We start from the raw sequence: 12,791 nt of genomic DNA on the forward strand, positions 1-12,791 counted from the left end.
GTGTTAGAAAGCACTGTAGAATTTTTATTAAAAAGTAAGGCATGTGTGTGAGTAGGAAGAGAGAAAGGTGATTTGGTTCCAGGTCAGGGTAGGTCTGTGTCAGGGATGTGTGATGTCACCATGGCTGTTTAATTTGTTTATGGACAAGGTGATGAGGTATGTGAATGCATGGGTCTTGAAAAGATGTGCAGTACAAAGTCTGTTGAGGGTGGATGGGGCCTTGGAGAGTGAGTCAACTGTTGTTCGCTGATGACATGGCAATGACAGCAAATAAGAGTAAGAAATTGCAGAAACTGGTGTCTGAGTTTGGAAGAGTGTGTTAGAGAAAGCTGAGAAAAATGATCAATAAAGGCACAGTTACTTAGTATAACTGTGAAGAAAGACAGTTTATTTGGGATGTCTGACCGCAGAGAATTTCAAGGAAGCGGTGAGTTTTAGATACCTGGAAATGGATAAGACAGTAAGTGGAACCATGAGAGCCAAATGATCCATAGGATAGGTGAGGGCACAAAGGGTACACTATGGAATTTGTAGAAAGAGGTCACAGTCTTTAAAAGCAAAGATGGGTATGTCTGATAGTATGGTAATCCCACCAGTGCTGTAAGGATGTGAGGCATTAGCAAAGGCAAAAATGTATTTGAAGACAGTGAATGAGATGGAAATTAAATGTCTGAGGGCAATGTGTGGTGTAAGGAGGATTAATCAAAAAGAAATAAAAGGGTTGGAGTGAGGTGTGGTAGTAAGAGGAGTATGTATGAGAGAATTGAAAAGGATGTGTTGAAATGGTTTGAACATGTGGAGAGGATGCATGAAGGAAGGATAATGAAAGGTTATAATATCAGAAGTTGGGGGTGGGTAAAACATGGAAAAGTGGGAAACCAAGGAGGTGGAAGGATGGAGTGGAAGATGCTTTGAAGGGTTGGGGCATGAACATGCAGGATAGCGAGAAACATACAAAAGATAAAGCAAATTGGACCAACATGGTATACTAGGGATGACATTGCTGTCAATGGATTGAACTAGGGCACATGAAGTCGTCGGGGAAAACCGAAGAAAGGTTTGTGGGGTCCAGTTGTGGATAGGGGGCTCTGGTATTGATGCATTATAAGTGACAGATAAAGAGTGGATGAAAGTGAATGAGACCTTTTCTGTCTTTTCCTGGCACTACCTTGCTAACGTGGGCAATGGCAAACATGAATGAAAAAAATAAAGTGTAGACACTGCACAGAGACAAGACAAAATATTCTCCTTTAACATGTACATTAAGCACAACTGAAGAAGATTTCATTGTAAGATAAATGATGGCCAATGAACTATGATATAAACATTACTCCTTTAACACACACATTAAACAGAACTGTAGCAGATTTCATTAAAGATAAATGATGGCCTGTGGATGCAAACATTCCTCCTTTAACATGTGCATTAATCAGAACTGTAGCAGATTTTATGTGTGATATGTGATGTAAACATCTCATCCTGTAACTTGTGGGGGAAAAAGAATTAAGCTGCATTATAAGTTTCAATTGTACATCTGAATTTTGGAAACATGACTTAGATCAGAGGTACAGTAGGATGAGAATACATATCAATTCATTACTTCTGCCTTATAAAATTTCTTATGAAATTTCTTAAAACAGAAAAAGACATTATAAAGGTAAGTATCAGAAAATCTGGAGATGATTATGCCTGGCACAACTGTGTTTATGGAAGACGTGTGAATGCAGTTGAGCTTTTATAAGGAAAGAAGTGAATTTGTCAAATTAAGCATAGATATGAATATGTGACATGAAATAAACATGAGCATGTCAAGATTGTGCCACATCACCAAAATAATTTGAATGTTTTATGGATGGGGCATTGCATGAGATGACAGCAAATTTGTGTAATTGTGATGTGATGGAGAAACACAAAGGATGTTGCTGCAGTTTCTGAATGTGGATGATGCTGTGCTGTTCACTAAATCAGAGTAGTTTCATAGAATAGTGAATGCAAATAGAAATAAGACCCAGCCTTTTGAAGGGAGGAGGGAACTTAAGAGTAGTTTGCATGGTGAAGACCTCAATGTTGTGAATGAGTTTCAGTACTTGGGAGTAAATCTTAGTAGAGACAGTAGTGTGAAGTCGAAGATGAATGCCAAGTCATACATGGGAGACTTAAGTAAGTACTGGAGTTTCGATGAATGGGAAAAAATTAAACATAGAGTGTGCATGAAGGAGTACTTGTCTCACTGCTAATATGGACATGACACCTGAGTGTAGGTCAGGACAGGTAAAAGATAAAAGCAGAAGAGACGAATAAATTGCATATCATAGTTTGAACCAGGACAGATAGAATGAAAATGAGGATATGTGGCATGAAAAAGTTATTGGAAAGGTACAAAGATGAAAGTCTTAGAATGGAATGGTCATGGAGAGCATATAGCAGATGTCGGGTTAGCCAAGAAGATATATAGCAGTATAGTAAGAGCTAAAAAGAAGAAAGGCAGACCAAAGAGGAGATGGATAGATGTAAAGGACCTGATTTGAGCTAAGGGTAGTTCAAATGAAGATACTAAAGGAATGATTGGGGAACATATGTAAAGGAAGCATTTCATCTTTGGAGGTGGTATGAATAAAAACAAAAAGTCTCAATGAATCAATTTAGCATGTAAAGTGAAAAAGTACGGAGCATTTTCCATGTGTGGAAATCCATGCTTCACTTGAACACACTTAGCCAGGGGTGAGGATGTGAGAGTGATGTCTGTGGCTGTATGTACTTAATCTACCTTAAAAAATTGGGAACTGAGTAAGGATGATCGATAGATTGACTAAGTCTATTTAGCATTATTCAGAATGCAGTAACTGGTATTAATGATAAGTAAACTACGTTGTTTGAACAATATACATTAAACACTTACAAGTGCCAGGTTCTGGACACACCAAGTCACCTTCTTCAGTGACCAGCTGTGAGTTAACTCTCTGCACTGGTACTAAAATCTCCTCCTCCCCTTTCTTTACTTTGCGAGACACACCAAAACCAATGTCAAAATCTTCAGTACGAAATTCCCACCTGCAAGAATATGGATGGAAAATAAATGGAAATATATTGAAACTCCAGGATTATACTGACTTGCAGGTGTGTGAATGATCAAGTGAGAATACAATACGGATCTGGACTATAACAGTTTTTGGGATAAGTTAACAAGTAGAATTTTATGCACTGAAACTTAGAAAAGAATTTTTTCAAATTCTGATCAAAAGAAACTTTGCATAACTGATGTAAGAGTAAAAAATTTTATGCATATGAATGGGATAAGTTAACAAGTAGAATTTTATGCACTGAAACTTAGAAAAGAATTTTTTCAAATTCTGATCAAAAGAAACTTGCATAACTGATGTAAGAGTAAAAAAATTTATGCATATGAATGTCTGTAAGAATTGGTGTAAACCTCCTTCTATCATACATGAGGAATGATCTACAAGTAGGAATTCACAAATGAATAAATAAACAGAAAAATGAGAGGAGTTGTTATGTGGATGGGAGGGCTTTTAAAACATTGAAACTAGCTGGACACATGCAAGACAAAATGAAGGACAGGACCAAAGTCACATGTGATAAAGGGGCAGAGGGAAATCAAAAGTTATTTTCTCCACTGGAATTGTCTGCACATGAAAAGAATTAATGATATCTATATATTAAAAGAAATTTTCAGAACTTAGGACAAAAGTAAAGTTTTCAAATTAAGAGGTATGTGAAAGTTTAAAAGACATATTGACATATTTCAGGTGGACTTTCAGTATTCTCATTATGACTCACTTTAAGTGGGATCCAGGTTGCTTGACATCATACTTGAGTCTCTTCTTCCCTCCTTTACTTAGCGTAAGAGTAGTGAGTTTATCATCATCTACAAGCTTGGACAGGTTACTCTTGCTGAGACTTAGATAATATTTCTTGGGGACCTCTCCTCCAAGACATATCTGAAAATATATATCACAGTAAGACCACACTATACTTGCATATACACTAGTAAACATTAATCTGAACCTGCAGTTCCTTCCCTGACATAATCATAAAATCCCAGAGCATTTGCAATGTATGGTATCACGTATCTGTGCCAAACATACTTGGAATATTCCTATCATTTTGGCTCTAAATCTACACTATTTCAACATATTCTCCTCAGTTTCATACACTGTCCCCATTTTAATGTAAAATTATTTCTATTTCTCATTTCTCCATCAATTATCCAAATACCACAATGCTGTACAAATGTCAAGAATTGTTTTTCAGTATTACATTTGTTACACATCAAAGTAATCATGAGTAATGTTTCAATTCAAAATAAATTCATTATACAACCTGAGGGCCCCTTTCATGGGGTCCTGCAGCTTTAAGACTGCACGGAAATGATGGGCCCATTTGGTGCAATTGGTTTTTCAATGAGACTTTATTAATTTTTGATGGTGAAAATTTACTCTCAGTGTAACAAAATGCAAATATATATGTGTATATATATATATATATATATATATATATATATATATATATATATATATATATATATATATATATTTTTATTTTGCTTTGTCGCTGTCTCCCGCGTTTGTGAGGTAGCGCAAGGAAACAGACGAAAGAAATGGCCCAACCCACCCCCCCATACACAATGTATATACATACACGTCCACACACGCAAATATACATACCTATACATCTCATTGTACACATATATATACACACACAGACACATACATATATACCCATGCACACAATTCACACTGTCTGCCTTTATTCATTCCCATCGCCACCTTGCCACACATGGAATACCATCCCCCTCCCCCTTCATGTGTGCGAGGTAGCACAAGGAAAAGACAACAAAGGCCCCATTCGTTCACACTCAGTCTCTAGCTGTCATGCAATAATGCCCGAAACCACAGTTCCCTTTTTACATCCAGGCCCCACACAACTTTCCATGGTTTACCCCAGACGCTTCACATGCCCTGATTCAATCCACTGACAGCACGTCAACCCTGGTATACCACATCGATCCAATTCACTCTATTCCTTGCCCTCCTTTCACCCTCCTGCATGTTCAGGCCCCGATCACACAAAATCTTTTTCACTCCATCTTTCCACCTCCAATTTGGTCTCCCACTTCTCCTCGTTCCCTCCACCTCCGACACATATATCCTCTTGGTCAATCTTTCCTCATTCATTCTCTCCATGTGCCCAAACCATTTCAAAACACCCTCTTCTGCTCTTTCAACCACGCTCTTTTTATTTCCACACATCTCTCTTACCCTTACATTACTTACTCGATCAAACCACCTCACACCACACATTGTCCTCAAACATCTCATTTCCAGCACATCCACCCTCCTGCGCACAACTCTATCCATAGCCCACGCGTCGCAACCATACAACATTGTTGGAACCACTATTCCTTCAAACATACCCATTTTTGCTTTCCGAGATAATGTTCTCGACTTCCACACATTCTTCAACGCTCCCAGAACTTTTGCCCCCTCTCCCACTCTATGATTCACTTCCGCTTCCATGTTTCCATCTGCTGCTAAATCCACTCCCAGATATCTAAAACATTTCACTTCCTCCAGTTTTTCTCCATTCAAGAGTACCTCCCAATTGACTTGTCCCTCAACACTACTGCATCTAATAACCTTGCTCTTATTCACATTTACTCTCAGCTTTCTTCTTTCACACACTTTACCAAACTCAGTCACCAGCTTCTGCAGTTTCTCACATGAGTCAGCCACCAGCACTGTATCATCAGCGAACAACAATTGACTCACTTCCCAAGCTCTCTCATCCACAACAGACTGCATACTTGACCCTCTTTCCAAAACTCTTGCATTCACCTCACTAACAACCCCATCCATAAACAAATTAAACAACCATGGAGACATCACACACCCCTGCTGCAAACCTACATTCAATGAGAACCAATCACTTTCCTCTCTTCCTACACGCACACATGCCTTACAACCTTGATAAAAACTTTACACTGCTTCTAACAACTTGCCTCCCACACCATATATTCTTAATACCTTTCACTCTCCAGATCCATAAATGCTACATACAAATCCATTTGCTTTCCTAAGTATTTCTCACATACATTCTTCAAAGCAAACACCTGATCCACACATCCTCTACCACTTCTGAAAACACACTGCTCTTCCCCAATCTGATGCTTTGTACACGCCTTCACCCTCTCAATCAATACCCTCCCATATAATTTACCGGGAATACTCAACAAACTTATACCTCTGTAATTTGAGTACTCACTCTTATCCCCTTTGCCTTTGTACAAGTTGTTAGAAGCAGTGAAAAGTTTTTATCGAGGATGTAAGGCATGTGTACATGTGCGAAGAGAGGAAAGTGATTGGTTCTCAGTGAATGTAGGTTTGCAGCAGGGGTGTGTGATGTCTCCATGGTTGTTTAATTTGTTTATGGATGGGGTTCTTAGGGAGGTGAATGCAAGAGTTTTGGAAAGAGGGGCAAGTATGCAGTCTGTTGTGGATGAGAGAGCTTGGGAAAGTGAGTCAGTTGTTGTTCGCTGATGATACAGCGCTGGTGGCTGATTCATGTGAGAAACTGCAGAAGGTAGTGACTGAGTTTGGTAAAGTGTGTGAAAGAAGAAAGTTGAGAGTAAATGTGAATAAGAGTAAGGTTATTAGGTACAGTAGGGTTGAGGGTCAAGTAAATTGGGAGGTATGTTTGAATGGAGAAAAACTGGAGGAAGTGAATTGTTTTAAATATCTGGGAGTAGATTTGGCAGCGGATGGAACCATGGAAGTAGAAATGAACCATAGGGTGGGGGAGGGGGCGAAAATTCTGGGAGCCTTGAAGAATGTGTGGAAGTCAAGAACATTATCTCGGAAAGCATAAATGGGTATGTTTGAAGGCATAGTGGTTCCAACAATGTTGTATGGATGCGAGGCATGGGCTCTGGATAGAGTTGTACGCAGGAGGGAGGATATGCTGGAAATGAGATGTTTGAGGACAATATGTGGTGTGAGGTGGTTTGATCGAGTTAGTAATAATAGGGTAAGAGAGATGTGTGGTAATAAAAAGAGTGTGGTTGAAAGAGCAGAAGAGGATGTTTTGAAATGGTTTGGTCACATGGAGAGAATGAGTGAGGAAAGATTGACCAAGAGGATATATGTGTCAGAGGTGGAGGGAACGAGGAGAAGTGGGAGACCAAATTGGAGGTGGAAAGATGGAGTGAAAAAGATTTTGAGTGATCGGGGCCTGAACATGCAGGAGGGTGAAAGGCGTGCAAGGAATAGAGTGAACTGGAATGATATGGTATACCAGGGTCGACGTGCTGTCAATGGATTGAACCAGGGCATGTGAAGCGTCTGGGGTAAACCATGGAAAGTTGTGTGGGGCCTGGATGTGGAAAGGGAGCTGTGGTTTCGGTGCATTATTACGTGACAGCTAGAGACTGAATGTAAACGAATGGGGCCTTTGTTGTCTTTTCCTAGCGCTACCTTGCACACATGAGGGGGGAGGGGGTTGTTATTCCATGTGTGGCGAGGTGGTGATGGGAATGAATAAATGCAGACAGTATGAATTATGTACGTGTATATATGTATATGTCTGTGTGTGTATATATATGTATACATTGAGGATTTGCGTGTTTGGACGTGTATGTATATACATGTGTATGTGGGTGGGTTGGGCCATATCTTTCGTCTGTTTCCTTGCGCTACCTCGCAAACGCGGGAGACAGCGACAAAGCTGGAAATCCTCCCCTCTCATTTTTTTTTTAATTTTCCAAAAGAAGGAACAGAGAAGGGGGCCAGGTGAGGATATTCCCTCAAAGGCCCAGTCCTCTGTTCTTAATGCTACCTCGCTATCGTGGGAAATGGCAAATAGTGTGAAAAAAAAAATATATATATATATATATACATATATATATATGATAGAGTGTAATGAAGTAAACTCTAGATTGATATGGGTAAAACTGAAAGTGGATAAAAAGAGATGGGTGATTACTGGGGCTATGCACTTGGGCATGAGAAGAAAGATCATTAGAGGCAAGTGTTTTGGGAACAGCTGAGTGAGTGTGTTAGCAGTTTTCATGCATGAGACCGGGATATAGTGATGGGTGATTTGAATGCAAAGGTGAGTAATGTGGGAGTTGAGGGAATAATTGGTGTGCATGGTGTAGGTGTTCATTGTTGTAAATGGAAATAGTGAAGAGCTTGTAGATTTCTGTGCTGAAAAAAGACTGGTGATTGGGAATACCTGGCTTAAAAAGAGAGATATACTTAAGTATACGTATGTAAGTAGGAGAGATGGCCAGAGAGCATTACTGGATTATGTGTTAATTGATAGGCATGCGAAAGAGAGACTTTTGGATGTTAATGTGCTAAGAGGTGCAACTGGAGGGATGTCTGATCATTATCTTGTGGAGGCGAAGGTGAAGATTTGTAGAGGTTTTCAGAAAAGAAGAGAGAATGATGGGGTGAAGAGAGTGGTGAAAGTAAGTGAACTTGGGAAGGAGACTTGTGTGAGGAACTACCAAGAGAGATTGAGTGAGAACGGAAAAAGTTGAGAACAAAGGACATAAGGGGAGTGGAGGAGGAATGGGATGTATTTAGGGAATCAGTGATGGCTTGCACAAAAGATGCTTGTGGCATGAGAAGCGTGGGAGGTGGGCAGATTAGAAAGGGTAGTCAGTGGAGGAATGAAGAAGTAAGATTATTATTGAAAGAGAGGTATTTGGACGATTTTTGCAGGGAAATAGTGCAAATGACTAGGAGATGTAAAAAAGAAAGAGGCAGAAGGTCATGAGAAAGGTGCACGAGGTGAAAAAGAGGGCAAATGAGAGTTGGAGTGAGAGAGAATCATTAAATTTTAGAGAGAATAAAAAGAATGTTTTGTAAGGAGGTACATAAAGTGCATAAGACAAGAGAACAAATGGGAACATGGGTGAAGGGGGCTAATGGGGAGGTAATAACAAGTAGTGGTGATGTGAAAAGGAGGTGGAGCGAGTATTTTGAAGGTTTGTTGAATATGTTAGATGACAGAGTGGCAGATATGGGGTGTTTGGATCGAGGTGGTGAGCGAAGTGAAGAGGGTTAGGGAGAATGATTTGGTAAATAGAGAAGAGGTAGTAAAAGCTTTGCGGAAGATGAAAGTTGGCAAGACAGTGGGTTCGGATGGTATTGCAGTGGAATTTAATAAAAAAGAGGTGACTGTGTTGCTGACTGGTTGGTAAAGATATTTAATATATGTAAGACTCATGGTGAAGTGCCTGAGGATTTGGCGAAATGCATACATAGTGCCATTGTACAAATGAGATAAAGGTGAGTGCTCAAATTACAGAGGTATAAGTTTGTTGAGTATTCCTGGGAAATTATATGGGACGGTATTGACTGAGAGGGTGAAAGCATGTACAGAGCATCAGATTGGGGAAGAGCAATGTGGTTGAGTATTCCTGGGAAATTATATGGGAGGGTATTGACTGAGAGGGTGAAAGCATGTACAGAGCATCAGATTGGGGAAGAGCAATGTGGTTTCAGAAGTGGTAGAGGATGTGTGGATCAGGTGTTTGCTTTGAAGAATGTATATGACAAATACTTGGAAAAACAAATGGATTTGTATGTAGCATTTCTGGATCTGGAGAAGGGCATATGATAGGGTTGATAGAGATGCATTGTGGAAGGTTTTAAGAGTATATGGTGTGAGAGGCAAGTTGCTAGAAGTAGTGAAAAGTTTTTACGAAAGACGTAAAGCACGTGTATAAGCAGGAAGAGAGGAGAGTGATTGTTTCCCAGTGAATGTCAGTCTGCGGCAGCGGTGTGTTATGTCCCTATGGTTGTTTAATTTGTTTATGGTTGGCATGGCTAGGGAGGTAAATGCAAAAGTTTTGGAAAGAGGGGCAAGTATGCAGTCTGTTGTGGAGGAGAGGGACCGGGAAGTGAGTCAGCTGTTGTTCGCTGGTGATACAGCGCTGGTGGCTGATTCGGATGAGAAACTGCTACAGATATGGGGGAGAAAGACTGAAAAAGGAGACAGAATTTACATATTTAGGAGCTATTTTGGGTAAGTTGGGTGATATGGAAGGGGTAAGAAGGGAGACTGCAGTACAGAGAAGAAGAGTCATTAACAATGAAAGGTATAGGTGTAAGTATGGAAGTGAAGAAAGGATTAAGGGACAACATATTCTCCCAGACCCTGACCTATGCAGCAAAAACTTGGATATGAAATGAGTTACAGAGGTCAAGAATCCAGACTGTGGAAATGAGCTATTTGAAAGGAACACGTGGTATGACTTGATGAAATGAGGGGTGTATGATAGATATGGTATGACAGGAAATGCAGAAGGAATGAATTGTGGAGTGGAAGAGTGGGTGAAACATGGTACTTTGAGGTGGTTTCGGTGTTTACAGGGGAAGTGTATGACAATGCAATTAAAGTTTGATGTGACAGGAAGATCATCTGTGGCATGGAGAAATAGAATGGAGGAGTACTGGAGAGAGAAATAAAGGAAGAATGTATGGAATGGTGTATGTGAGGGGGGTATTTAAGGGTAGAGATAAGAGGAGACTTTAGCTGTGGTCTGGTCACCCCCTTGATGGGAGATGCCAGAGGAAATGGGCATCAGAGATATTGACAGATTCAGGGAGAACAAAAAATGTTCTGGAGGTGTGAGAAATAGTGTGAGAAAAGCAAGAGAGCAAATGGAAAAATCAGTGAACGGGGCAAATGCAGAAGTAACAGGCATGGCTGAGATGAAGGATTATGAAGGTGTGGCAGATGTACAGTTTTTGGTTTGAAGAGGCATGTAAAGTGTTAGAGTCATGATGAATGGTGCACTGAAAAGAGAAAAGGTGGTGAAAGCCTTGCATAAGATGAAATGTGGCAAGATACCTGAAGTGGATGGTACTGCAGTTAAATTTCATAAGAAAGTAACTGTGTTGTTGATCAGTTAGCTAGGATTTTCAGTATGTATATGGATCATCATGAGGTGCCTATGGATCAGTAGAATGTCTATATAATAACACTGTATTAAGGCAAGGGGTACAAAGATAAATTAATTACAAAAGTAAAAGTCTGTCGAGTGTACCTGGTAAGTTGTATGGAGGAGTGATAATTAAGAGGGTGGTGGCATGCACAGAGTACCATATTGTGGGAGGAACAATGGAATTTTCATGAATGGCAGCAGCGGATCAGGTGTTTGCTCTCAAGAATGTGTGAGAGAAATACTTAGAAAAGCTGAAGGATCTGTATGTGGCACTTATGGATCTGGAGAAAGTATATAACAAAGTTAACAGAAATGCTCTTTGGAGGATGTTGCAACTATACAGAGTGGGAGAAAACTTCTACAAATACAGAAGAATTTTTATCAAGAAAATAAGACATCTGTGTAAGAAGGAAGAGAGAAGGTGGAGTAATTACAGGGGAGGGTAGGTCTGTGCCAGGGGTGTCTGACATCACCATGGCTGTTTAATCTGTTTATGGATAGGGTGGTTAGGTCATGCCAGAAACAGATGAAGAAATGGCCTCAGTTGCTCACATCCACACTGTAGCTGTCATATATAACACACTGAAACAAGAGTACTCTATCAGTAACCAGGTCCCACAAACCTTTCCATGGTTTCCCCCAACTGCTTCATATGCTCTGGTTCAGCAAGTTAACCCACTATACAACATCATTCTAATTCACTATCTTTTGTATGCCTTACAACCATCCTCATGACCAGGCCCTGAATCTTCAAATCTTCTTTGACTTCATCCCTGCACCTCCTCCTTGGTTTTCCCCTTCTCCATGTTCCCTCCATTTCTGACACACATCGTCTCTTTGTCAATATCTCGTTCATCCTCTCTATATGTTCCACCGAATTCAGCACATCCTCTTTAGCTCTTTTATACATACTCATTTTTCTACCACACCACTCTCTTATCCCGTCATTTCTTATTTGTTCAACCCTCCTCACACCACACTTTGTGCTCAAACATTTTATTTCCAACACATCTACCTAAATATGTTTCCAGATGATGAAAAAATCATGAAGGAAGTGGATATAAAATATTTACCAAATACATGATTTGTCTATACCCCATAGAAAAGTTATTTTATTTATTTATTTATTCATTTTGCTTTGTCGCTGTCTCCCGCATTAGTGAGGTAGTGCAAGGAAACAGACGAAAGAATGGCCCAACCCACCCACATACACATGTATATACATACACGTCCACACATGCAAATATACATAACTATACATCTCAACATATACATACATATATATATATATATATAAGGGAGCAAATGGGAACTTCAGTGAAGGGCGTAAATGGGGAGGTGATAACAAGTAGTGGTGATGTGAGAAGGAGATGGAATGAGTATTTTGAAGGTTTGTTGAATGTGTCTGATGACAGAGTGGCAGATATAGGGTGTTTTGGTCGAGGTGGTGTGCAAAGTGAGAGGGTTAGGGAAAATGATTTGGTAAACAGAGAAGAGGTAGTAAAAGCTTTGCGGAAGATGAAAGCCGGCAAGGCAGCAGGATTGGATGGTATTGCAGTGGAATTTATTAAAAAAGGGGGTGACTGTATTGTTGACTGGTTGGTAAGGTTATTTAATGTATGTATGACTCATGGTGAGGTGCCTGAGGATTGGCGGAATGCGTGCATAGTGCCATTGTACAAAGGCAAAGGGGATAAGAGTGAGTGCTCAAATTACAGAGGTATAAGTTTGTTGAGTATTCCTGGTAAATTATATGGGAGGGTATTGATTGAGAGGGTGAAGGCATGTACAGAGCATCAGATTGGGGAAGAGCAGT

At 40.0% G+C, this 12,791-nt stretch overlaps 1 protein-coding gene across 1 annotated transcript in view; it reads right to left on the reverse strand.

Moving 5' to 3' along the window:
• LOC139749159 (SEC14-like protein 2) overlaps window positions 1-12,791 on the reverse strand; it is a 95,250-nt gene that overhangs the window by 4,685 nt on the left and 77,774 nt on the right. The window contains exons 7-8 of the mRNA XM_071662811.1: window positions 3,799-3,959; window positions 2,900-3,051 (exon numbers count right to left, since the gene is read on the reverse strand). Coding sequence (XP_071518912.1) covers window positions 2,900-3,051; window positions 3,799-3,959 — 313 coding nt within the window. The remainder of the gene's footprint in view (window positions 1-2,899; window positions 3,052-3,798; window positions 3,960-12,791) is intronic.

The sequence above is a fragment of the Panulirus ornatus genome, chromosome 6 (assembly GCF_036320965.1).
Source record: "Panulirus ornatus isolate Po-2019 chromosome 6, ASM3632096v1, whole genome shotgun sequence".
NCBI lineage: Eukaryota > Metazoa > Arthropoda > Malacostraca > Decapoda > Palinuridae > Panulirus > Panulirus ornatus.